The 27810-nt window shown below is 37.7% G+C and overlaps 1 protein-coding gene across 3 annotated transcripts in view; it reads left to right on the top strand.

Moving 5' to 3' along the window:
* The window catches only part of INPP4B (inositol polyphosphate-4-phosphatase type II B), a 345506-nt gene that overhangs the window by 223254 nt on the left and 94442 nt on the right, over positions 1–27810 (top strand). For all 3 annotated transcript variants that reach the window (XM_013303957.3, XM_055797014.1, XM_055797015.1), the window contains 4 exons: positions 431–503; positions 6811–6958; positions 19487–19617; positions 26617–26721. In XM_013303957.3, the coding sequence (XP_013159411.3) occupies positions 431–503; positions 6811–6958; positions 19487–19617; positions 26617–26721 (457 nt within the window). The remainder of the gene's footprint in view (positions 1–430; positions 504–6810; positions 6959–19486; positions 19618–26616; positions 26722–27810) is intronic.

Raw genomic sequence — 27810 nt, 5'->3', positions numbered from 1 at the left:
CTATAACAAATTACTTTAATCACAAACTGCAAGCACATTTTAAAGACTTTTTGTGGTTTCTGCTTTGCCCTTGTTTAAAAATTCATGGAGTGCTTACTGACACTGTGCATGTGCAAACTGCCTTGTCTAAAGACAACTCTGAAAGCACAGAACCTGTAAGAAATTATTTTAACCTCTGCCATTGCATTGGTAGGAAACCTTTCTGGTTTATTATGGAATAGCTGATCTTGCCATTTTCTCTGCTTTAATTCTCATTATGTTGAAGTATATTGGGAAAGAAATATAAGGAGAAAAATGTAAATTATAATTAAGGGTTGAGAAGTTATAATATCAGTGATAGTGATATTTTTCAGTCTGCCATTTATAAACTGTTCTGAATTTCCTTGTAACAACTGAATGTGTTACATGTGTGGTTGCATTTCTTTTGTAGTGTGCATTGGTTCGTGAATGTACAGCCAGTGAAGGCATAAGTGGTAAAGACAACTTGCCTTCGTTAAATGCAGGTAAGTATAACGTTTGTAAAAGATGACTGTTGCAATGTGATGTCACATTCTGAAGAAATCACAAAGTTTTGGGGCAGGGCTCTAAAAATACTCTTCAAATAATACACTTTTCAAAAAAAAATTACAAAGTTTAATATTTTAATGTTTTATACATATTTAACAATATTATTTTACTGAGAATTGTGAGGAAAACTTCTGGAAATGTATGTCAATTATGCTTTCTGAAACACTGCTAAAATCTCCCACTCCTACATCTTTACTGTTTAATGATTTTCGAGACTGTCAGTGACTTCAGTGGGCATGGCATTAACCTCATAATTTTTTGTCATGTCATTGTGTGACATTCTGTTAAAGTAATTATACATTATTGGTAACTGAATACCCTGGAGAATTAATCTCTGTTATAGCTGATGAAGTAGCAATTTCAGTTTGATCTGGAAGGTATATGTCCTAAAATGAAGGAAGCTGTTGGCAAGGTATTCTCAATTCTAGGTCAACTCTGTGCTTGAGTGTATGGTGTTGAACTAGATCTATTTCTCTTTCATCATACTGAGAAATATTACATGCTGATATGCTGGACCATAAAAGTTTTATTAGCCCAAGTTTCTGAATCTCCATTACTCTGCAGTAACAATGTCACAAATAAGTTATATGGGTCATCTGAAACCACAGCGCTGTCAAGAATTCTGTGTATTTGTTGCATACAGTTGAGGAGAAATGTTACTGAAGTTTTAAAACCTTTAGTGAAACTTTTTCATATGGCCTCACTGATAGGACAGCATTATTAGATGAATTTTGTAGTCTGAAGGAAGCACTAGAAACCTCCAAAAAATAGGGTTTTCCATGTATGTATGAATGCTGTAATTTTTCTCCGTGATTTGTTGAGACTAGATTAGAAGTAGTGAAAAATTTCTTCTTCAGAACTGCCATTTCTTTTCATCGGTTCAGTGTGAGGCTAGATATGTTTGTGGAAAAGTTATTCATTGAGGATTACTAAATGCACAGGAACTACATCTGGCTCCGGAAATTCCTGAACTGAAAATAGCTGGAGGCAGGGAGAGTGTCTTGCATCTCTAGGTATCTATTTATGGCTCTTCTTGGAGAAAAGATACAGAGCCAGTTGAATGGTTTGGTCTAATTCAGTGCAGTCGTTCTTTGATTCTGATCCTGTATGTCATCCAGATAAGTGGGTCTTAAAGAAATGACATTTCTGTTCAGAGAAAATGTTAGATTCACGACTGATTATTTTTTTTTCTTCAGTTTGCTGCCTCTGTTTGGGTGAGTTTGTCTCAGGATTTCTATTGAGGTTTTTTGAATGGGGAAGTGCTGTAGTTTGGGAAATGTATTTTGTCAGAACTGTTTGAACTTCCAAAGTAGATGTCAGTTTTATGGATAATGAAGTCTAGATCACTTCGTCAAAAGTATTTGCACATGATTCTACAGTATATCAAGACAGTGCTTAACATTTCTATGTTTAATGTTCTCATATACAAACACACGATATAAAAACCAAAACCTCCACCCCACCCAACATTGGTAGGGCTTATAAAGTCAAACAACCCCTGAAGGTTTTTGCCATTTTTTGTTTTTTAAAAAAGCAGAGGGGAGAGAGCAGAACTGCACATGCATATGCAAGAAGTGACAGCACGCAGGATATTGGAAAGAGTTTGCAGTCACAGGAAGTTTGTTCTAATAAATACTTATTCTCCAGTCTGTTTCCTGTACTTGTGACTTCCTCTTCTCACCCCAGCGTTGCCTCCACTTCCCTGCTGACACCTGGCACTAGTTCCAGGTTTTGTCGGTCCCACTGTTTTTATTGAATTCCCAATTCCTTTTCTCAGAAAATTTTAGCTCTCCTCAGCCTTTTCCCAGACTTTGTTAGACTTCTGACTTTTTCATACTTCTTCCCCAACATGCCTCCATGACTGGGCTTCATGTGCATCAAGCTGTCTGTGTTTCTTGAAGACTGACTTTCTCATTTGAGTACCAGCACTGCCCTTAAGCATATTGTACCACATGCTAGCTCTGCCCAAAAATGTATTCATCCACTCTGTACCATGACATGTGCACAGTTTTGTTGGTGTTAGAAGCTGGGAAGCATGCAATAACTTTCAATAAAGGTAGATCATTGGTGCATGTATAAGGTGTTAAGTTCAAGTTTTAAGTTTTTCATATCCTGAGATTTCTTCCCCAAGGCTTATGTTGTTCTCAGGTCTGGGTGGATTGCCATGGTATTATAGAAAAATGCATATATCTGTAAAAGATTTACTGTCAGTATTCACGTTTATGAAGCACAGACCTTTCTTTGCAGGTTTCTGGCCTCATTTGGTGCAGCTGGACCATCTTAACTGAAAATTTTTAAAAATAATCAGTTTAAGCCAAATTTCAGTGTGGCAAAATTAAAGGCAATCAAAAACTAGGACTGAAGGGAAAAGAATAAGATCAGTCATGTGCTAGAAGTATGTTACAGGCAACCTGATAACATCAATATTGCCTACACTACTTTCCCTGCTGTGTACATACAGAACTATCTACAGTACAGTATGTATTCCATATACATATGTATTTAGTACATGTGTATACTGTTGTATTTCTGTTTCTTTCTGTCTCATGTTGTTTATCAGGCCTTCAAAACTATGAAACTGAAAAAATACCCCTGTGTGAATCTTTAAGCCTGTAGGCATAGATGCACATTGGCATTCTTCTGAAATTTAAATCTTAATATAAGGAACTCGCAGCCCTCAAGTGAGTTATGAGGCACTTATTGAGTGAGTGGGAATGAGTACTGTATTTCACAGAGGCTTCTCTCTGTTCCATTTATACCCCAAGAGATTATATTTATGTGTCTCAAAATTCAGTTATTTATTTATAACACTGGAGAGTTTGCCAATTGTTTGCATGTAAACAAATTGCACTTTACAATTAAAAAAAAGAATAAGGTAATTGAAATTAAGCAAAGATTAAGTAAGTCGAAATTTATCTTCATGAAATGATATTCATAATACACCTGTGCTACAAAGGAAGATATAAATAGAAACACTGCTAATAAATTAGTATATGGTGGTGGTATACTTTGATCTATGCTTGATAGGGAACAAAAATGAAAACAGAGTATTCAATCTTTTATTAATTTTTGATTTTACTTGCGGGGAAGCAGTATAAAAGATATTGCATGGAATAAAAAGCACAGAGGTCTTTAAATTTAAAAATGGGAATGTCAAAAAATATGGATGGTTAAATATATGGCATTGGCTTTTAGGTTTCATGCAACAGAGAAAGGCTTTTAAAATAGTTTTTTCTCTTTTTAACCACTGCAGTTCATCTGGATTTTTTTTTCCCCCCAGTGCCTTTCATGATCGCTGTCTAAATACAGGAAGGATTACCTTTATGAAACTTTCACTCATTTTAATAACTATCTTTTATAAAAACAAGATCTAGTCTTGCCATCCTTACTCTTTGGGTGGTTTTACATGACTTCTGGATTTCTTTTTTAGACAATTTTAATTATTTTATGTTTTAGACTATTCTAGACAATTATAATTAGAAAGCAGTTCTGTTGTAATTTGAAAGCAAAACACATCTGAGATTTTTACGGACTCACATGACTTCAGTAGTTTGGTATATAAGAAAAACATACTGTGCTACTCTCATCGACAATCTCAAGCTTTACCAATACTGCAAATGGGAATTATTTGGATTCCTTGCGAAAACAAAATTCCCAGGCTTTTTTTCTGACTTTGTAAATGCAATTTTCTTTATAAACCCATGGAGAAATGTTTTGGCCATTTTTTAAAACTTGCAACACACTTGAAATTATCCTCATCAGAAAATTCAGGCTCGGAGGTAATACCTGAAAAGTAGTTTAATAATTCTGACAATAAGAAAAGTCACAACTTTGGATCCACATTTTCAAAGTGATTCCTAGTCTCCCTGGCTATTATCCTGCAGTCCTGTCAGGTGTTTGGTTTTTTTTTTTTGTCTGGTTTTGTTTTTTTCCCATGATGGTGATGGTAATAGTGAGGAGATGGGAGGAAAGAGATTGTGGAGCTGAACATGTGCATTATGTTCTCACAGACAAATGTCAATTTTTTAATGTAATAGTTTCTGAGTGCAAATTTAAGGGCTGTTCTTGGAATAACATCCTTTAATATCTTCTTAGGAAGTAGATATAAAAAGGTAGAATAGAGAAAAGAGCCTTTTGTGTCCTGGTAAAATGTCCTGGTGAAATGTCCTGGTAAAAACGGTCAGCCTGCTTCTTAGCAAACAGGTGGCACAACAACAACAACAAAAAACTAACTCAAAATTATCATCTGTTTTGGCAGGTTTCTTTTTAAGGGCAGACCTGAATAAGCCCTTAGTTTCTTGAGCTCTTCCTGATTATCATTCCCTATTTTGTTAATGGAAGATTTTCAGTGCCATTTATCTACTTTGCGGATTGACAGAAGCTTTCAATATTATTGACAAAACTGATTTTGTTAATTAGAAGAATCTCAGCAAAAGAGGAGGAAAATAAGGAAAGCATTACAGCAGATGTTAATTAAGTAATATAATAAAGGCCAGGCACTGGGTATAAGTTGATCATAGGTATAGGACTTGGAGATGCTTTTTTTTTAGTAGGGGATGATAGTTAGTCTGTGTGGTGAGGATTCTGAAGCCATAACATGTGTGTAAAGATGCTTGAGCATTGAGGTATTTTGGTTGTTAGTAGTAACGAAAAATTGCTGGGTTTTGTATGCTGTAGCTATAAGGATCTATTAGGCTTATTTTATCACCCTAAGTCAGAATTTCGGTTTTGTAAGTAAAATCACTAATAAAGGCAAAACTACTCTAAAAAGGCTTCTAATTTCTCATCAGACCAGTGATTAAAGAGATCTCAGTAGGGTGGTGAGAACAGAATTCATCTATAATGACTTAAACATTATTTACAACATTCCTTTCTTTATGAACAATAAATGTTATCGCAGGTATCCTTGAATCTGAGGTCTTGTTTTAGGCCTTTCCTAAAGGACTTCTGTTAAAAAGCAGTTTGATTAGATAGGGAAGACAGTTTGTATATCTTCAGTAACTTGGTCTATGTTTTTCATTCCCTATAAATCATCGTACATAAGCAGTAACGGTGACAGTGAGTTGTGAAGCTGAAATTCCTATTAGTAGATGTCGTTTTGACAGTAGCAGTTTCCTCGCAACACACATGGGAAATGCATTCCTTTGAGTTATAGGCCATTCAGTGGCAGATCAATGGGAGCCTGCTCTATGGCAGCTTTTTCCAGAAGGCTGATAGAAGGGTACTCTTGGAGAATTTGGATGGCTGTCCAAAGGCATTCTGAGTTAGGAAGCAGTGGATGCATGTGCTAAATGACAGTCATTTGTCTCCAAGTAAGCTTGTCAAATAGTTAAACAAAACTTTTCTTTCTCAGCTTTTCCCCCATTTGCACTTTCTGAAAAATTAATTAAGAAGGGGGAGGGTTGGGGGGGGGGTGGGTGGAGGGAACAGAAGGAAAGGAAAGAGTAGAAATTTCCCACGTTTATTATAAAGCATCATTGTAAGATCGGAATGGAAACATAGCCAACATGTGAGAGTTTAAGATAAAATACATGGTGGGTTTTAAGCATAACCTTCCAAGACATCAAGTAACATGATTTTCCTACATCAAGTTACAATAGTGATCTGAGAGCAGTGTGTGTGATGTATTTACAGGATTGTTATATTTATTTTTGTGTAGTGGCAGACCATGTCAATGTTCAAGTTGACTTTATAATGGTGTCCTTTTGACCATGTCAGTAGTCAAGTTTCCTTTAATGTAGATGCACACCATCTCTTTGTATTAATGACTTTGTGTGCATATCATGGAGAAGATGCATCAGATACAGCTAAACTCTGAGGCATGCTTCACTTGTCCCATGTAATTTATTAGCAACGTGAGTGATTCTAGCAGATGGTAAGTGATGGTATTGACTGTATGTGAATTCATTGTTTGTGCATTCTGTTTTTCCTAACTGTGCCTGAAGTGTAAGAATAGAGAGCATAATTTACATTCTCACTATACTGAAATGCTAAATTCACAGGATACCTACTGTGCGGGTAAAATGTGATTTATACTGTAATAGTAATACTTTGTCCTCCACATGCTGCTATAATAAATTAAATAAAAAATTAATGTTTTTAATAGAATTTTAATGGTTCTAAAATTAATTCTGGAAGCAAGGGGGGAAATAATGTATTATTTTTGGATGAAATTGTTGTCATAAATTTTCAAAGAGTCATATAACCACAGTAAAGCAATGATATAATTTTTCCTCTCTGCAGTGTTAAAAAACCCAATCAGTAAGTTATACAGATTCCCTACTTCTGACAACAAGTGGATGCGGATCCGAGAACAGATGGCTGAGACCACCCTCTCTTTCCATGTTCCTAAAGAACTGATCAATCTGCACATAAAGGAGGATATGAGAAGGTAAGGAAGAAGAAGTAGCAATAGTAAATACTAAATTTTATTTTTCTGAGTTGGAATAGTTTAAGTGATGAGCTAAAATATCAGTTTGTGGTATGAAATAGGTAAAAGTGTTCTTTTGGGCTGCTAAGAATTTACAGCTGTAACTGAACAACAGAATTGATGCCTCAGAATTTTTAGGACTCCAGTGACTTCATGAGTTCTGAGCAATGAACTGTGCTACAGGGTGGTCTTTAAATGTGTAAGCATCAACATTTGGTTACCATTATGAATACTCTGAAAAGTTAACATTTTATAAAGAAACAACATGACAAGGGTGTGAACTATATTGTAGTGTGTTTGGCTTTGTGACTGGGCAGTGCTAATGTCACATACAGACATCATGCAAACAATGGAAAATGACATGTTTGTAGTTAATAGATGAGCAATGAGAATATAAATCACATTCCTTTAACTAATGTAAATCGGTCTGCATAAGAAAAGGATACCAAGTAACGTAAGTTTGAAAACTTTGCTGGATTGGCCTTGTAACCAGCAGGGATATCTGAGGATCACTATAATATGTATGGCCTAGGAAAAAAGAGGATAGTGAGCACAGGTGTCCCAAAATCCTTTTTATGTCTGAATTCCCACTCTAACGACTAAAATGGCAGCCTGTCCTTGAATGCTTGTAAGCTGTGCTGATACAACTGTGGGGAAAAAAATACTTTAGGCAGTCCAGGGCTTCCTTAAAAGCATATGTTCTTTTTCCAATGACACTGGATGAGGTAGGAGATAATGCCTATTACCCCATGCAAGCTGCCTCACACGTGGGTGGGCATCTGGCCTCACGTATAAGAGTAACACTGTGAGCTACTGCTGCATCCCAAAGCCATCCTGTGTACTTTCAGGCAGCTCCCTCCATCAGAGGGGGTTGCCTGTGGCTGTTTACAGTGGTGGTTTGTCCTGCAAAAGGAGCTTCTTTTCTTTTCCATTTACCCCATCTGCTGCTTCTGTATGATCTTTTTATGCCAATAGAACAGCATGTGGGAGACCAGAATCTTGCTTTTAATGAAGTCAACGGGCTGATACATACTTATGCATGGTGATGACGGCTTATAAAAATCATATGAATTGTTATAATACTTCATTTTATTAATTTAATACTGTGTTTAGGCATTTATGGCATGATCTTGTTTGAGAATACTAATGTGTGAGGATTTTTTAGTAAGTAGTAAAAATAGATTATGGTGACTTGCACAGTTCATCCACTTCCCAGATTTTAATTTGCCCCCTGGGTAAATGCCTTTTAAATGTTAGAGGATTACTTTAACCACTTTTACTACTACTGCGTTATTCTCTCCAAAGGCATAATGCAAGTAGTAGTGCTTGCTGTTATTTCATATTATAGCATTCACCTCCTTGGATGAAGGCATAGTAAAGAATCACCGTGGTTTGTTTTTTTGATGATTATTCAATACTCACCAAAATAAAGAAAAGCTTTGAGAAAGAAACAGAATGAAAGTTGCTCTAAGTTTGAGGCAAGTGGTTCTGATTTTCCTGACTGCCATTGTCGTTAGCTGTTCAAGCCTAGTAGAAAGTGTGGGCGTGAGAGGGAGAGAGACAAAGTGATTGTATCAATCTGAGTGATAAGGTAAGACCAGCCAAGAGGAGCAACAACTTGTGGTAGAGTATTAGCGAATGGCGAGAATACAGGCATCTGTGTCACCAATCATTGTGTAAGGGTGTAGGTTTGAGCTTCAGCTTTGTATGGGCTTTGCCTTTTGAAATAATCACAAAGATGCGTGTTCTTGTGGACTTCTTACATTTGTAAACTAGAAAAACAATGTTAGCAGGATATTGTTATGTTAGTTCTTGAACTTGTATAAAACCTACACTTACCTTGAGGCTGTTCTCTTTTGAAGTATTGTTCTCTGCATCTTTTTTCGCCAGTTAGTATAAAAGAACAAATATTTTTGTCTCAGAGGCCACTTCTTATCAGCCTGTTTCATTTTATTCCTATTGTGGCTTCAGTGAAGTCAGGTCTGAAACAATTACCTAGAAAAAATATCCAAGCGAAGTGTTAATGCCATTCAGTATTGTATTTTAAATTATCATTTAAATTCCCTTTTCTCATAGCTCTTAAGATCGTTCATCTCTTGATACAACTGCAGTGTTCATTCTTAACCAAACTTTTTCATTTACTGACATGATACTCTGAAATATGTAACCTCTACGATTTTTTGACTTTTTATTTCAGCATGGAAAAATGTTTTTAAAGATATGCAGGCATTAAAGATTTTATCCTTCAAACCTCCCTGGAAGAAGTTTTAATAGGACCTATATGATCAGTCATTTTTATTGTTTTAGTAAGAGTCATGTAGCCCTCTTTGATGTTTTTTTATGAAGAAATTATTTCTGTTTCCTCTTCAAGGTTTTCCAGTGAGTCCTTTCCTCTGTTTTTAATATTTCTTCACACAAATCTTGTCCAGATATTTTGCATCTATCATGCCAGATTAGCCCAGTAGTTCTTCAAACCTAACGATTATAAAAAAAACTTAGTAGTTTACAGTAAATGTTCAGAAAGTTAGTTGACCCATATAATCTAAGCTTGGAGTTGCAGGTATAACTTGTGTTGCACTCGATCAGCACAGCAAGAGAATTAGGAGGCTGTAGTAGAAGCTGCAGTACACGTGTCTCTGATTTGCCACTAAAGCTCTTTTGAGTCCCTTGGAACCAAACTCACCTTGGGCTGGAAGGCAATTCCACCTACTTACAGCTCAATTTAGCCCATGGCATTTGTGGTCACAACCCATAAACAAATTTCAGGGATAAATTGCTGAACTTTCCTTGAACCCTCTCTCTGGAGTATAAAGCACACTCAGGCTTTCCTCCTGCATCAGGGATGGCTGTCCTGTCCCAACTCCAGCAGCCTTTTCTTGTGCAAATCTATGTTGTTTGTCTGTTTTCTGATTTCTTTCACGTAACATTACAGAATGAGGACAAAGTTCAGACTGTCTGAGAGATGGATGTTTTTTCTACTACCTTTTAATATGCGACTTCTATAGAGAAATGGAGCCCCAGGCAGAAATGCTACATGTTGGGAGCAGGCATTGAATTTTCCAGACGTTTGTGTGTTATTTTTTACATTACTTATTTTTGAGCAATTGCACTGCAAAAACATTGTATTGATAAGAGGTAATAGCATAACAGAAGTTATTCTGAGTAAACTGACCATGACTTCTGAAGCTGAATCAACCACATTTTGACGGGCACTGTTAACATTCTATCCACTTAATGACTTTTAAAACCTTACTTCAAATAACTACCTAGCACAAATGTTCAAAGAAGTAATTTTTTTTAACACTTAAAAGTGTGTCAGTAAAATGTAGTTCAAATACAGGCAGATGCAGTATTTACCCCATTGTGCATCAAAAAGTATGTAAAAACTTTATTTTCTTATTCTCCATCAGTTACTCCATAGAGGAATACAAGTGTATGAATGTAAGTGTAACCTGAACTTTTGTGAGTGGTGTTTAGACAATTTGAGCCCTCCTCAAACATGATCAGTTTAAAATACATTAATTTATAAACTAAAGGATAGAATATATTGTCATGTATGAACACTATTTAATTCTCTGTCCTCTTGATCTTGCTGTTCATAACTAATTTTGGAAAAGATGGTCTCCGTGAAAGTCTAAGAGGAGTTTTCGTATTAAACTAAATGAAGTAAAATTTGCTGGGCTTTACTTTGTTACTGGATATTTAAAGTGGTAGTGCATTGGAAAGGAGTAACATTACCTGGTTTGTTTTGTGATAGTTACCTCTGCACAACATTACCTATTATTCAGCAGTGCTGAAAGCTACAAAATGTTAACTTACATTCTGACTGTCCCGTCAGGGAGGGGTTTCTGTTGTTGTTTTCTGCAAAATCCACCCAGGTTTTAAGAGTCCAGAAAATCATTCTGTACCAGTCAGCAATGCTTCTCAGAGACTGGCTGCTAAAATTTCCAGATGTTATATTTGTGCACAGCATGCTCTGGTCTTAAAGAAGTCCATATTGAGCAAATGATATAACATGTAAGTGTTATTAGAGCCTCCCACTTCATGGTGAAGGACAATACAAAACCAAAGGAAAAAATAATCTTGTTCTCAAGATTATAATTATTTTAACACACTCAGATTCTGTCATCACAAAAAGCATTTGAATTACTATGTTGTTAACTAGGGATTTTGCACTTACCAGTACTTATCTGTGGTTCTAATAGCACTAAGTTGAGTGTAATTTTGTCAGCTCATGTCAGTGGGGGTGCAGAGAATATAAATTAGAGGCATTAAAGTGATTTAAAAAGCTTTGTATGGTTTTATTATGTTGCTCATGTCATAAAGATCCTCACTGTTTATTTTGAATGATGTACTCTGATTAATAAATTGGGGAAAAAAGAAAACAGAAACTTACAAAACTGTTTAAATACTTGAGTAATCATGCAATTAATAATGTGATTAATCTTGCCACATAGATCATTGCAAGCTGAAAGAAAGAAATGAAGTTATAAACTAGGAGAGTAAAATGTTTTTCTTATACCATAGGGCTCATGCAACATTGTTGTAAGCGGATTCCACTGTTTCCTGATGAACAGTAAAATTTAAAAACAACAACAAAAAAACCCAACCCTAAACCAATTCTATACACCATTGCTAGTTACTAAAATATAATTTAAGATTCAAGTGTAAATTCCACAGATGCCATTCTGAGTATTACTGAATTTGATACTCTCTGCAATTGTGTAATGCAGGAGAATTATCTTCTGCTATTAAATGCAAATCATAGAATTAACCTCAAATGATCATGCTGTTTGAAAATCTTGAGTCTTTCAGAGATATACCCAGTAAGAAACTATTGAAGGAAGGGAAAGTTTTAAGGCAGGAAGGAAGAAATGGGATATATAGCTTATATATTGTCTACGCTTTTGGGTAATAAAAAGGAGATGGTGGTGGATAGAAATGCAAAAAGAACTTAAAAACTCGGCTCTCAGGAACAATATAAAATATTCTCAAACCTTGGCAAATCTCAGTCCATTTTCCACATACACATAGAAGAAACAGGGTTTTAAATATTTTTGATGTGTTTCGTGGCTTGGCTTTTTGGGATGATTTGTTTAGTTGATTTCGTTTGATTGGTTTGGGTTTTGTTTTTTTTTTAAACAAATGTTTAAGGCATGCAAAAGGTAGGCACAAGCTACAATTGAGTTTTTAGTAACCTGTCAGATCAGACTTAGCAGAATCTGAAATAGCTTTGGGAAGCTCTGTAAGAAAAGAAAAAATGCCAACTGTTTTTAAGAGGTTCTAAATTAAAACTATTAGGAAAGAAAGGAAAATATCCATTTATTTGTCTTTGTGGTAGTTTCCCCAGAAGGGATTAAATCCTCCTTAGTAATTATTTGTCTGTTTTAGAAACTATAGAGTAAAAAGACTATGATTCTTTTATTTCTGGAGAGAATGTTAAGTTGTTTTGATGGGTTAATGCCTGTATATCACAGGACCATAACTTGTGGTAAAGAAAAATGAGAGTAACTTTATCTGCTTCTATTCTACAAAAAAAAGATTATATGCCTATCCATAAACATGTAGAGTTTAAAGTAAAATTTGTTAGGAAAAATAATTTCTGTGCGCTCTCCTTAAAAGGAAGCTTCTAAGCTTCCTTTACTTATGAGTGATTGAGTCATGGCCCAAAGCTTATGGTGTATATTTGCTCCAAGGCTCCTGTTTGATAAATATTCAGAACTTTATCACCTTTAGAATATTATAAAACTTTTACAAATATTATCTCAGAAATGTCTCATCTTGTTTTGAATCCTCCTAAGCACTTTGCTTCTGATGTTTTGTGAAAGTGGATTTCAGAAGCTAATTTTGCTTGGCAGAGGTAAAAATCACTTCCTTTTTACAGTTTTGAATTTGTCATGTTTGCTTTGCTGGGAATTGCAGTACTGGATTTTTGAAGCTGAATGAATCAAAAATCACTACTTCGTCTTCATTTTGTGGTTTATGTGCTTTTATCGTATGTCCTCGTAATGTTCTCTTCTTCATATAATTGCACTGATTTTTTCAGCTTCATCTTAGAAGTTGTAAAGGTTTGTGCTGTGTCCTTAATGATGCAAATGGCTATTCCTGCTGTTCCCTTGTCTAAGACAGAGTAATCAGATCCAGAAAAGTTCGTTGAGAAAATGCCCCCTTCTGACTCATCTTGCTCATCTTAATAACTTGCCGCTGGTTTTGCTTGATTTTGATTTTATTGTCACTGACCAAGCTTTCCAGTGTGCTTTCCACAGTGGTGTCTGTACTGTTGAAGGTAGCATTAGTTATGCAAAAACAAGTTTATTTGGAACATGGTTTCAGTATTAGGACTTTCTTAACATACTTTTTGGACATGGTGCATGCCATTAATTCAAAGTACTCCCTATAGAATTCAGTATTTTGCATTTTCAGCATTGAATAAGTTTCCTTCAGACTTCTAAGCTGTTCCTATATCCTTATATCCAGTGATGAGAAAGAGTCTGTTTGGTTTATGATTATTACAGCACGTGGCACAAAGCAGAAACTGTTTAAGTAGAAATTATCAACATTAATAATACAGGAAATTATTTGTGCCTCTTGCAAGTACTTTCAGTAGTTTGCTATAATCATGCAGCTAAGGTGTTCCTAAAAATAAAAAAACCTAAACGCATGAGTTGATAAATTAGAAGGCAGAATATTAATCTGAGCCTTGGGTGCTCAGCCGTCATTTGGTAATGGGCTTCATTGAGTGTTTTCTTAGAACAAAAAAATTGCATGTAGTTTTACTTCAATAGCAGCAGTATTTAACTGCTAGTAATGTCAGAAATTTATCCAGTCACATAGTGTTTACGGATCCCTAGTTGCTTTGATGTAGTTGTTCATAAAGAAAAGCACAGATATTTCAATCCAGGCACAGATCTATCTAAACCATCCGGCATATCAGTGTAACAGCTTGTACAATGACTGTGCTTTCCATCAGGAGAGGAAGGCTGGGTAAAACTCAATCCCCTAAAGGGCCGAGTCCCCACAAATTGTAGCTATGTAAATTAGTATATCATTCCAAGAAAAATAAGTTGTTGGCTTTTAAGTAGGAGCCTGAAATGAAGGTTCATGACATTTCTAGTTGTTCTGTGGGATCCTGAGAAGTCTCATAACTTGTTCTTAGAATTTTTCATCTCTTTGAAATTGTGTTGTGTTAACACCAATGATAATTAATCTTTAACAATCAGTGTGTTATATAGTGCCTTCAGTAGATCAGGATCCAATATTGGATTTTTCTGCCATAATAGCAGAAAAGAGTTTTGAAGAAAGGCTAACAGGTAGATTTTAGATTTTTTTAGTGGGGAACTGCTTTCAACTGTAATGAGACGTGTTTAGTGAAAGCTGGCATAATTAGTCTACTAAAGGGAAGAATGGATGTGAAAAACAGAAAGTACCTGAGAAAGGCTTAAAAATAATTGAACTAGCTAACATTTGAAGTGGAGGAAGAGGGATGGGACAGATCGTTTACATCCACATTGTGGTTAGATACAAGCGTGGCAAGATGGTCAAGGCCATCAAGGAAGCCAGTGAAGTAAATTGAGGCAGGAGACAATGAAAGTTGAGATGTGCTCCTGGGTGGGAGTTTCTGTTGTGCATTGACAGAAAAGGCTATCCAGGAGACAGTCTGAAGAGCTGAACAGCAAGATGTAGACAAAGCTTGGATCTGATTCTGTAAGAAGAGTTGAAACTGATGCTGAGCACAGGACCTGTCATGGTGATGGGTGCGATTACCTGGAAAAGACTCGGAAAAGACTTTAAGAGGGGATTTGGGGTGAGAGCAGATGATAAATAGCTCTGTTCTAACACTAGTGAGTTTGCTCAGAGCTTACTGCTCTGTTGACAACCTATTCAAAATTCCATGGCTACACTGAAAAGGTGCATAAATAACTGATTTGTCCACTGTAGAACCAATATTTATTATAATTATTGATTTTCTTGTATAGTGCAATTGTTGTTTGACACAGTTACCGGTCAAAGTGCGTTTTTAGAGGTATACGGTTATGGCACAAGTATTATAGTATTATTAAAACAAGGGAGTTTTTTAAGATTGTTGTTGTGGGTGTTAGTACAAACTATAAACTTTCAAATTTCAAAAATATTATGTTACTTCAATCTGTTTGTTTACTTTTGGGAGGAGCCCTTCACAATAACGATAATAAAGCTTGATACTACAGAATAGCCTTGATGGAGCTTAGATACAGAAAAGATAATTCTTTTTTCAGCCATAACTCAGAGTTATACCAAGTAAACAACAACAGTGACAAATAGTAAGAAATCACGAGACACAAATACTATCTAAATCCGATGCCTTATATATTTGCACTTGGAAAAAAAGATGGAAAGTGTGCAAGAAGGCTGGTTTTGGAGTAACAGTGCCTATGCCATGTAATCCTGTTATACTGTATTTTTAAATTGAAATAAATTTAGAAAATGTGCTATTTAAAGTTTCTATGATATATATGCTGTAGGTTACTATAAAACTGCGTGCTTGCTTTATTAAAAAAATGCAGATAAGATGTGTCTTTTTATGACATACTAGTGGCTGTATTTAGACTTCAGTGACGGCATATGTGTTTCTGAGATGAAAGCCTTGTCCACAATAAGAGCAGGATTTCACATTCCTTGAAAACATGTTAAAGTTAAAATGGTGGGATTTGAGCTTTCCCTTCCCGTTGCTGTTGGCATCAATGGAGTTCACTCATAGCTGGTTAAACCAGTTTTGGGTTTTGGTTGCGTATTTTAATCTGAGATAAGGGGTTTCTACTCCTGCTGTTGCTTGAGTTGAGTACAGGACCAACAGCTCCAGGAGTGGGCTTAGAGGCAGGAGAGCAGAGGCCCAGCAGTGGGTTTTCCATGGGATAGAGGGCTCTGAATGTTGTGCTTTGATGTGCCCACCTCTCGCTGTGTAGTATTTCTGCAGTCTTTGCAGAATATTTCTGTATAGGAGGAACAGTAAAGTTTAGGAGCTCAGCCAGGTCCAAACATTGTTGCTGAAACTATTAAATAAAAAAACCTAAATATTAAGGGCCAAGATATCTTCACTGCTAATAAATAAAATTGTATACCCTGACAAATCTTATGAGCTTTTCATAGGAGGAAGCCCTGAGATTTTCATTTAATGGGATGTCTTATTTTAAGCTCCTACAAATTTTGAAGTAAAGCGTGGTTGAAAATGATGATTTTGTCCTGTTACTGCTGCTGATTGACATGTCACAGCATTGCCAGTTTGTATTGATGGAAGAAAGTTGATTTGATTCATCTACTTCTGTTCTTCAGGTTGAATGAAATGGAAAAAAGTAACTGTACATCATTAGTAAACCCAAGTTAATGTGTTGTAATCTTTGTTTCTATTTTGTTACTTTTAAGGACATGTATGAACAAAACATCTTAATTCTGCTTCCAGTGCAATCGTATGATTTCGGTTGTCATATTAACAAGGAGCAGAATTATGCCTATATAGCTTATTCAAAAAACTATATAGGGCTTCTTCAAGTACATCAGTAGGAAAAGGATGACTAGAGAAAATGTGATCCCACTGCTGAATGAGATGGGTGTCCTGGTGACAAAGGACACAGAGAAGGTGGACTATTGAATGCCTTCTTTGCTTCAGTCTTCACTGCCAAGGCTGGCCCTCCAGTTTCCCAGACCCTGGAGGCACGAGAGAAAGTCTGAAGAAAAGACAACTTCCCTTTGGTAGAGGAAAATCATGTTAGAGATCACTTAAGCTAACTTGACAGATCCATGGGCCCCAATGGGATGCATCCCTGAGTGCTGAAGGAGCTGGCAGATGTTATTGCCAAGTCACTCTCCATCATCTTTGAAAGGTCATGGAGAACAGGAGAGGTGGCTGAGGACTGCAGGAAAGCCAGTGTCACTCCAGTCTCCCAAAAGCCCAAGAAGGACCCAGGAAACTACAGGCCAGTCACCCTCACCTCTGTCCCTGGAAAGGTGATGGAACGGCTCATCCTGGAGGTCATCTTGAAGCATGTGGAGGAATAGAACGTTATCAGGACAATCAACATGGATTCACCAAGGGGAAATAAAGAAATCATGCCTGACCAAGCTGATAGCCTGGATGGATGGAATGACTGGCTGGGTAGATGAGGGGAGAGTTGTACATGTTGTCTACCTTGACCTCAGCAAGGCTTTTGATACCGTCTCCCATAACATAATCATACATAAATTTGGGAAGTGTGGGCTAAATGAGCGTACAGTGAGGTAGATTGGGAACGGGCTGAACAGCGGAGCTGAGAGGGCTGCGACCAGCAGCGCAGAGCCCAGCTGGAGGCCTGTGGCCAGCGGTGCTGCCCAGGGCTCAGTGCTGGGCCCAGTCCCGTTCAGCTGATTCACCGGTGACCTGGGCGAAGGCACAGAGCGTCCCCTCAGCAGGCTGGTGGCTGGTACAAAGGCGGGAGGAGCGGCTGATGCCCCAGAGGCTGCGCTGCCATCCAGCGAGAGCTGGGCAGGCTGGAGAGCTGGGCAGGAGGGACCTGATGGAGCCCAGCAGAGGCCGGTGCCAGGCCCTGCCCTGGGGGGGCACAGCCCCACGCACCAGCAGGGGCTGGGGGCTGCCTGCGGGGAGGCAGCTCTGCGGGGAAGGGCCGGGCAGTGCCGGGGCACAGCAGCTGCCCCTGGGCCGGCAGCCAGCCCCGGTGGCCCAGGAGGCCGGTGGCGCCCTGGGGGGCGTGAGGAGGAGCGTGGCCAGCAGGCGCAGGGAGGGGATCCTGCCCCTCGGCTCTGCCCTGGGGAGGCCGCCCCGGGAGTGCTGTGCCCAGCGCTGGGCTCCCCAGTTCCAGAGACAGGGAGCTGCTGGGGAGGGCCCGGCGGGGGCTGCGCAGGGGGCGAGGGGCCTGGGCACCTCCCGGGGGAGGGCAGGCTGGGACACCCGCGGCTGCTCAGCCTGGGGAAGGGAGGGCTGAGAGGGCTCTGATCGATGGCTGCAGACATCTTCAGGGCCAGCGGCAGGAGGACGGGGCCAGGCTCTTTCAGCGGTGCCCAGCGACAGGGCGAGGGGCAACGGGCACACGCCGAGGCACAGGCAGCTCCCTCTGAACGTGAGGAAGAACTTCTTCACCGTGAGGGTGGCAGAGCACTGGGGCAGGCTGCCCAGAGGGGCCGGGGGGTCTCCTTCTCTGGAGACACTCAGAACCCGCCTGGAGGTGATCCCGTGCAGCCCGCTCTGGGTGACCCTGCTTTGGCAGGGGTTGGGCTGGGTGATGGTCAGAGGTCACTTCCAAACCCTGACCATTCTGTGGTGCTCTGATTTTAATACTGTTCACTCTAATGCAAAGCTAATAATGATGGGGAAGACTTCAGTGTATCAATGTGGGGGTTTTCTGTTTAGCAAATAATTTTAAGACTTTTTGGCTGGTGGTCAGAGCTGTTTTGGTAAGTGTAGCTCTATGTTCCTGTGCTGCAGACTTGTTGGTCTTTTTGTCCCACTTTCTGCCCCCTCTCCTCCTGTTTTTCCTTTTACTTGAGTAATTTTTCCTATATGTAAGAGCTGTCCTCTGCAAGTCTTTTGGGGGTCTTCCAAGAATTGCAGTGAAACAGTCTGCTTGCTGCTTTGAAGAAATTGAGAAAAACTAGTTGATTGTGTTGCACAAGTTTTCTCCTGAACAATTCCAGTTCTTTAAAAGCAAGTCCTCCAAGTGGCTTTGAGGTAGATACAGGATGAACTTAATTTGCAAGTGAAGAAAACTAACAGAAAGCCCAGTGTACTGTTAACTATGCTTGTTTGTGTAGGAAATTAGAGTGATCTCTATTTCACCCAGGTCAGCTCTCAAGGGTGTACAGGAAAACTGCTAATTTGTTAAAGGATTTCCTTTTGGATTTTCAGTGACATGTTTGGTTACCATCATACTGCTGTTTTGACCTGAATTCTAGGGGACTGATGGGGGGGTGGGGGGGGTGTTGCTTTGTTTGGGGTTTTTTTGAACACAAAAGAAATGTGGTGAGGGCTGGTGTGTTGGTTAAACAGACCATTGTAGAAATGCTGCTAGAACTGTGTTTATGATGTGTAGGAAAGTATCCAGAGAGCAGAGCAGAGTTTATCATAACACCTATGTTGCAGGTGTTGGAAAAGGAGCAAGCTTTGTATTCTTTACAACTGTGTTTAATATTTCCTCGCAAAAAGTTACTTGCTGTGAACATAGCTCTCGAACCTGAAAGCATTCTTACCCCCAGGGAAGAAATAATATTTCAGTTTGCAGGCTATTGCATTTGTACCAGATGAGTTTTGAACACAAATTACTGTATTATTCACTGATTTGGCATTCTTTATTGTGTAGGCGAAATCAACAGATTTTACAAGCACCCTGAAAACAGATTTTATTTCAATTTGGAAGTGATTTTGTGGTGTGGGTTTTTTTAACAAACTGATTTTGGGTTAATTTGAATGGATGTTAATAGATTAATGACTTTATTAGCACCTTCTCTTTTTGTCTTTTGATACAGGAATCAGGAACTTAAAGACTTGGGAGAACTTGCTCCTCACTGGGACAATATGCGCAAAAGTGTTATTGCTCATTGTGATCAGATGCTGAGCATGTACCAGGATACTCTTGCAGAGCTTGGAAAGCATACAGGTATGAACCTATGCTTCTATGAAAGTAGCCTCTCCTCTTCTGGAGCAGGTAAGAATTAACTAGATTGATTGTTATTAAATACTGGCATATTCAGCCACATAAAAATGAAATATGAAATATTTGTAATTGTATTTCTGAGATACTCACAGCTGCCCTGTTTCCTTATCTAAATAATTTCCATGCGTTCCAGCAGTTTTTCACAGTTAACATGGTACATGGTTACACAGCAGCCAAAAAAGTTGGAGAAATGGGGGTGGAGGGTGGGGGTGGGTAGGTGTTTTAGTTGCACGTTCCCTTGAATACACTGCTCTTCTAGTATTGAATACCATCTGGCACTTGAAACCAACCTCAGAGGTAGTTTTGTCAATTTTTCTTGAAACTTCAGTTACATTTAACACTCTGCAGGGTAACATAACACCTAGCTATGCTTTGCATATCCTCAGCACAATAGTTGTCATTGCCCACATTGTGCCAGGTAAACACAGAATTAATATGGGATAAGCAGTCTGTCCTCAGCCTAGAAACAGCAGTACGTGCTGCCTTGCTTTTTCCTGTGGGGACAGAGGTCTTATATTCTGATGTGCACTGGGTGTTTGTTCTGCTAATATCTGCCATAGGCCTGTGGTCAGGGTCTATAATGTATCATAGTGTCTGCATGCCAGTGGAGTAAGACATCATCAGTGACAAATGTTCAGAAAAGACAGCAAGTCTTTTCCTCCTGTAGTAATTCTTACTCATAAAAAGAAAAAGACTGCAGAAGAAATTATTTCTCCCTTTGAATTTCTTTTGTTTTGATCACAAATCATTCAAGAAACTTACTGTAATTCTTTTCTATGTTGTGAGACTACTGGAATTATTTCCTGAATAACAGCTGTATTTTGAGAAAACAAAGATTTCTGTCTTTTTATAGGATGCCTTTCTTCCTCTCCCCTTGTTTTAGAGGTGTTTTGGAAGGAAATGGGCACATTTGTTCTGTATTCCTACAGAGGCCTTATTGCTTCTTTGTTGCTGGTGTCAGATTTGTAACTCCAGTCCTCAGAGTCACCATCTCAAATACGCGTTTTCGATGACCATGCTTGCCACTGTTGCTTGCATATGCTCTTTCACTCTATATTTTCACTATTAGATGTTCTCACTGTGGCCTTACTCCTATAAGTGTGTGTGTGTAGGCACAGCACTGCATGTCAGAGGTAAATACTGGGCATTATGTTACATATATATAGGTTTGCAACCTAGAATATTTCTGGAAAAAAAAGAGATATGTTTTGGTCATGAATGTTTGTAAAAATAGAGGTATAAAGAATGATAACAGCTTTTGAAATATCTGGTATATATATTTATGGAGAATTTGCAGTATTTTCTTAATTAATTCTAGCTTTCTACATAGTCCAAACAAAACTTTCTGTGTACCAAGAAATGGAGCAATTTGGGTTTAGTTCAATATATAACTAAAGTGCATAGCAGAATAATTCCTTCTTATAGAGAATTGGGTACATTTACTTTTATTATAATCTGCTGCATTTAGTAGGTGAGGCACAAATCTTTCTTTTCCAAAACAAGTATTAAATCTATACTTTTATCCTATAGCCACCATCTTCTAATACAGGACTAAGCATGGTATTTCTCATTCGAGATCGCTCTGGGATAGCTTTCTTGGTCACAGGAAAAGAGAAATTGTGTTTCAGTGTATGAACTAAAAACAGCCTCTAACTGAAACACTAAGCATTTTGGGAGCAGTTGATCACCTGCTTAAATTTATGGGGAAAAAAATCTCATCTGTTACACTAAATGTTATCTGATAATTTGCATTTTGGTTGCAAAAGTGGAATTTCTTTTATTTATATTTGTTTACCATCATCAGAATATTCCAGTTCCGATTTTGGCAGTCTGATCCAGTATGACACTTCTTATGTTCCTCTGCTTTAACAAATGTATATATATATCTTTCATACTTTGCTGATTACACTTTGAAGGCACTCTAAAGTATCAGGTATAAGGCAATACATACAGATTATCAAGGCATCAATGTAATAATAATAATTTGCAGGGAAATCTTGAAATTAACTTTTGAGATAAAAAAAAAAAGACAATGTAATCTATTAAGCCCAAATCCTTCAAGACCCGTATTGTGCCAAGTGAATTTAAAAAGAGTTGGTGATTTTTAAATGACCTGTCTGTGCTGTGATTTGAAAGAACAGCAGTGGACCAGGGAACTTGAGATTGTTGAGGAAGACAGTACCAGCACATATACAAAAGAGTACGAACATTTCTCGAAAAACAAACCAGAGCAGAAAACCAAATCAACCTGGTAATTGTAGTGAGGATGAGAAATAATGAAGAGGTGTTAATTTGGAGGTGAACAGTCAGGTACATACCTAAAGCTCATTTTTTCAACAACCCTTTTTCCCCCCCTTACTAATGTAGTGCTGGTAAAATACTTGGTTTATACTTGGAAAACCCCGATTGTGCATCTTGTGTGAAAAGTTACTTTAACATTTGAAAACTTATTTTATTGTGATCAGCATGATATGTATGTGTACATTCTAAAGCCAAATAATAGCCCAGTCCTTCTAATGAAGACAGTATTTAGTTTTAACCCTGCACTATATTTGCATAAAAATGCACTATGATTTTTAATTATAAATATAAAGGGGGGGTGTCTGTTGTGTATATGTATGTAGAGCTAGACTAAAACCTCAAATCTGCATTTTGATCCTATAGGCAATGTAGGATTGGCTGCCCAAAAGTAAAACAAAATCTAGAAGAGATTCTTATATGCTTCTGCTGTCCATTACTTGTCTTTAACTAGATTTTTTTCTGCCTAGATCATTTGCCACAAGTAATTGCAGTTCTGTGTAGAACAGAGACAGAGATTAATCTCCCTGCATACAATTTTCAGAAACTTGTCCCTACTTCTTTTTTTTTCAAAAGGAATGGAGGGGATGTGGATAAAATTCATTGCATGTTTTAGGATGCAGTGTCCCGGTTCCTCTTCCATTCCCATTTGGGATTTTTTTTCTCTATAAACAGTACACATTATACTTTTAAAAGCAAGATTATAGTGTTTGATAAGAAAAGCAAGACAGACATATATTTGACTTCATTCTGTAGTTGCTAAAAAAATAATGTTGACAGAACATTTTAAAGACAGGAAATTTAAGTACAAGATAGCAGATGCTAAGAGGAGAGATGTGAGTATAACTTCAGACTTTTCAGGTCAGTGTATCAATGGTGTTTACTTTGCCATTGTCAAAGATTCATGCCAAAAAATATTTTGCTTTACAGTTCAGCCTGTACCACTAAGCTTCTCTACTTTATCATAGTTAGCACGTTACCTGAGTTTGTGTTGAAGCAGTTCTCTCCATTCTGAAACAGCTTGAAAATTTCAGTGCTCTGGAGTACCTGTGCATCTGCACTGGAGATCCAGATCTGCTCAGAAACAAGCAGCCGTCCTAGTAGGGGTAGTTGCAATCAGCAGTACTTCTACTTAAGAACTCAGTAAGGTTGATTTCTAAACTAGACCAGGCTTTTGTTACCTGGCCTCAGATGCAAAATTCCTGAGTCAGGTTGCTATTTCAGGAAGCCTCATTTTAAGACAATGCCAACTGGCTACATTCTTCTAGGAAAGCCAAGGAGTGCTTTTGCCGCTGCCTTTGCTTCACTGCCGTGTTGGCAGCCAGAGATATGTGGAAGCACAAACTCATTGACATTGTTCTCCTTCCTTGGTGCATCAAAAGCCGGGTTAATGTTAACATGTTTAGCATTTTTGCTCTGCTACTCACTGAAAAATTGCTTTCCTTTAACAAGCAGTATTTTACACGTATCTTGTCAAACAATTCTGAAGGACCAACTCCATGTAAGTCGTCTAGGTACACATATCTCCGATCTGCTTTTGTATCAGTGCTAGGAAAGATACTGTTCACTCATAAGTAAGCAGAGTATAGAAGGGGAGATAGCATCTGCAGCTAAAATTTTTCCAAACCGTTCCCAAATTGTGTTTTCCAAGAGATACCTACTTTCACACTCAACTGAGCTATTTGTGGAATTTAATGGAGAAAACTGTTGTTAGTAGAACAATTAATTACTTTCATTCCAATCTCTCAATTTTTAAAAGAATCAGATGACTGCATTAGTATTAGCAATTTTGGTTTAGCAGCATATTTACTTAAAATTGAGGTTTAAGCAAATTAGAAATAGTCTTAATTTAAGTTGTTTTGACAAACACTTTTATCCTCAGAAATGGGTAGAATTATAGAGAATGCTAAGTATTTTTATTTCAAGGAAACATAACAGGAGTCTGAAAGGGTTAGGTAACATCAAAACAAATAATTTCAGGTTAATCTAAAACATGGATTTGTGGTTTTGGAAGGGAGTAGAACTTTGAAATTGTTTTGTTTTAGTTTGACCTGAAATAGTTTACACACACAGAGAGTATTTTTTTTTTTTCACTTCAGTCATCAAACTGAATTTTTTTCATTCATCCAGCCCTAGAAGGAGAAGAAAAGACAATTGAGGTTAAGGCAATTTAATATTGCTGTGGAGAATTGGACACTATCCCTGCCTCTGTCACAAAGTTCCTATGTGACACTAGGCAAGTCAGACTTCAGAAGTGGTTAGGGTATGGTGTTCCTTTTTGGAAGCCTAGAAATAGAAGCAAGATGTTTTGCAGGAGTATTCAGTACTTATGGATGTAATTCAGCTCGGTGGGAGCTGTGCTTCCAAAATGGAATGTGATGTTGCTTTATAATGCATGCTCTGTAGAATGAGATCCCCTGTATCTCATAATGATGCATTGTTTCCTAAATGCTTTGACCTTAGTTATTCTCTGCCATTAGAATGGATAAAATTATATCCCTTTTATTCAGCCAGTTAAAATTATTCTATAAATATTTGTAAAGCCATTAGAAACTGTGTTATGCATGTGGTAGACAGGTTTGAGGAAATTAATAATCCTGGTTTTGTTGGATCCTTGAGCAATATATGTGAATCCAGATAGCAAAGTAAAAGTTGGAAAGAAAATATGAAACACTGCTTCTAAAGTGAGCAGCAAAGACCCTAAGCATTCAATGAGCTGCAAAAAACTAGTATGTGATATGTCATTGAAGGCTGTATCACAGCACCTCTTCGGGTGGATGTCAAATGAAGGTTGCATCTATATTCTGGTATTTCCTAACTCTGAAGAGTTTAATCTTGCAACAATAACAACAACTATTTTAATAGAAGGAATCTATTTTTCTTGGTCCTTCAGTACAACTTACCAGGTTATATGAAAACAAACTATACTGAAAATTAGTTTTATAATATGCAGATTGAGATATTAATTCCACTGCATGGATCTCTCATACCTGGGTAAACAGAATAACCAATAGCAGTGGGTGGTTATTATCCCATATGTTTCTGGCACTCACTGGATGGGGACGAACTCTTGTTTCACAGATCTTTTCTGAAAAGAAGAATAACAAGACTCAGCAATGCTGCATGTGTTCTACTCCAGTTCAGGATAGATGTGTCCTCCAGGGAGAGCAGACCTCCTCCCTCCTACTCTTCTTTTGCCTGTCCCTTTTAATCTGCTGTCATTTTATTCTCTTAGTCTGCCAGTTCTTCCTTGTTTCAGACCCAGTTATCATTCCTTAAGCTTTGACCTTGATCTCAGCTAAATTCTCATAAATAATCTGCCCCTGTTCTGTTTTCTTTCCTAATTATTTACAGTCTTCTCACCTGCACTATTCCCATTTCGTTTTTGATATAGTTCGAGTTCCTTTCACTGCTCCCATAATTTTGCTTTTCTGCACTGTCCAAGTACAGGTTTCCCACTGCTGTTCCTCATCATCAGTGACTCCTGGTTCCTGCCTGTATCCCCAGGTTTCCTATCAAATCTGAATCTTTGACTCCTGTCAATTGCTTTTTTTGCTACCTCTGCTCTTAATCTTGTTAATGTATTGCTTTCAGTTACTAAACTTAGGTGGCAGCCTAAGCAGGGTTGACTGGTCTGGAGCATCACTGGTTCACTTTGGCAATGTGATTTGCATTGGGAGACTCAATGTTAGTCCTGTTGGAATCTTTGGCCGTTTCAACAGATAACCTCTAGCAAGTCTTCACTGAGCAAGTCAAAAAGAATTTGTCTTTTTGTTGTTGTTGTTGTTTGCAAGAAAAGGTTGAACCTTTCCAAAGATATTTTATTTTTAATCCTATCTGAATCAGAGGAATTTTAGTCCAAATGATTAATGCTTGGCAAAATGATAGGGTGCTGAAAAAATGGTCTAAGTATGGGCTGACTGAGTGAGAGGATAGGACCACCTCTCTTTCCTAACCTGCACCCTTTCTTTTTATATATATGCTGTATCAAATATCTCCAGGTAAATTACTTTTTCATACTGTCAGGCTTTAATTATATTCCTATATACCACCATAGGGTATATAATATAATAATCTCATACTTTTGAAGTATGCAACCGGATGATTTTTTCTTTTCCATAGTGCTGTGCTGCTTGTGATTCTGGCTTTTTAGAAAGAAAACTAATTTACAATTTTTCTTAAGCTAGTTTGTTTCTTTATTTGAATTAATAGGAAGAATGCATAGCCTAGTGAATGTAATACTTCAATACTTTAGTTTGAATAAAAAAATGTTACTTGGTGAAAATGCATTACCATCATAGCTCTGTACCCATGTGTCCTTAGCACAGAATAAACATAATGCACATTAACTGTGACATTGCTTCAGCAGGCTATAGACCGATTTCATACAGAGGGAAAAAACGTCTACCACCTAGAATTAAAAAAATCACATTGTTCTGTGAATTAAAAGCTGTGTTGTTGCTTTCAATATGGATACATGCTGAGACTCAAGTTAGTGAACCATTCTTCTCCTAATATACAGTCGCACATTAAAAGTAAATTAAAGACGACTCCTAACATACAAACATTGTCCTCACATTGAAAAGAAGACAAAACATCTGCTGGGTGCTTAAGATAATGATTCTTTAAACTTTTGTTTTTCAGGTTCTTCCTTCAAATCAAGCTGTAGCAAAGGAGAAAAAACATTAGAATTCATCCCAATAAATCTTCATCTGCAAAGAATGCACGTGCATAGTCCTCGATTGAAAGGTAAAGTATATTCTGCAGAGAAATTCCCCAAGTATGACAAAGTATGCATTGAAATACAATTAAAGTTGCAGCTGAGAGGTATGGTTTCCATTTTAGCCCTTGTAAAGATGTAAATATCTTGATTTACATATCCAGTTTCAAGGATGAACATTAGGTGGACATGCTTTCACGTGAAATTTAAAACCGCGATAGAACTGAAAGGTATGCTGTTTAGAGAGCTGAATCTTGGTATTTTTGAGTTTTTCACTTAATAGTAGGATATTGGTAACAGTCTTGTTAAACTTTGTAGGTAGGACATAAAGGTGCTGCAGATAAAAAAACACAGAAAGTAATAGTATTGAATTGATTTTATATTTTAGAAAATTCATGTGCAATTTGGGCTTACGTGGATTTGGAAGAAGGTTGAGGAGAAAAGAATATCAAAAAGTACGCTTGACTTTTAAAGAAAATTCTAAGATTCATTTCATGTTGAATGTGTTTTGCCAATCAGTGAAATTAGCTTGTTCACAAGATTCATGCAGTATGGCTTGATACAGAAGGTTTCTTGTATGACTAGATTGTGGCGCTTTTTTTTTGTTTGTTTGGTGGTTGTCTTATTTTTTTAATAAAATCAAAATCAAGCTTCCAGATTCTTTATTTAAGAATGCATACTGCTGCACAGGCTTAAAGTGTTTAATTTTTCATTTTGATGGGTTCAAGAAACTTACTGTGTGGTTATTTCCTGCCTTTGTTTTGTGTACTTATCGGGAACCTGCCTGTCTTCCTGAAGGATTTGATTTTATTCTCTCAGGCCTGTGTACTTGCTTCTAAGACCTAAGCTTTCTGTTTTGGATGTTCTTTGGAATATTTCTAGAGCAACTGTGTGTGTACTGTCCATGGAGGACCACACTGAAGTAAATCATGAGATCAAAGAAGTGACCAGCTTGCCCATCCTCCACTTTTCTCTACAAGTTCTGTAACCTGCCCCCGGACATAGTGCCGCTGAGATTGATCAGAAGTCCTGAGTCTGTGCTGAAACTTAGGCGTCAGGTCCAAAGTTAAAGCTGTGCAAGGGATTTCTCTGCCTCACGTTTTGACACCACAGGTTTT

This window comes from Falco peregrinus, chromosome 2 (assembly GCF_023634155.1).
Source record: "Falco peregrinus isolate bFalPer1 chromosome 2, bFalPer1.pri, whole genome shotgun sequence".
Lineage (NCBI taxonomy): Eukaryota > Metazoa > Chordata > Aves > Falconiformes > Falconidae > Falco > Falco peregrinus.
The sequence above is the reverse complement of the archived record's forward strand: the minus strand, read 5'-3'. Positions and strand labels throughout refer to the sequence as shown.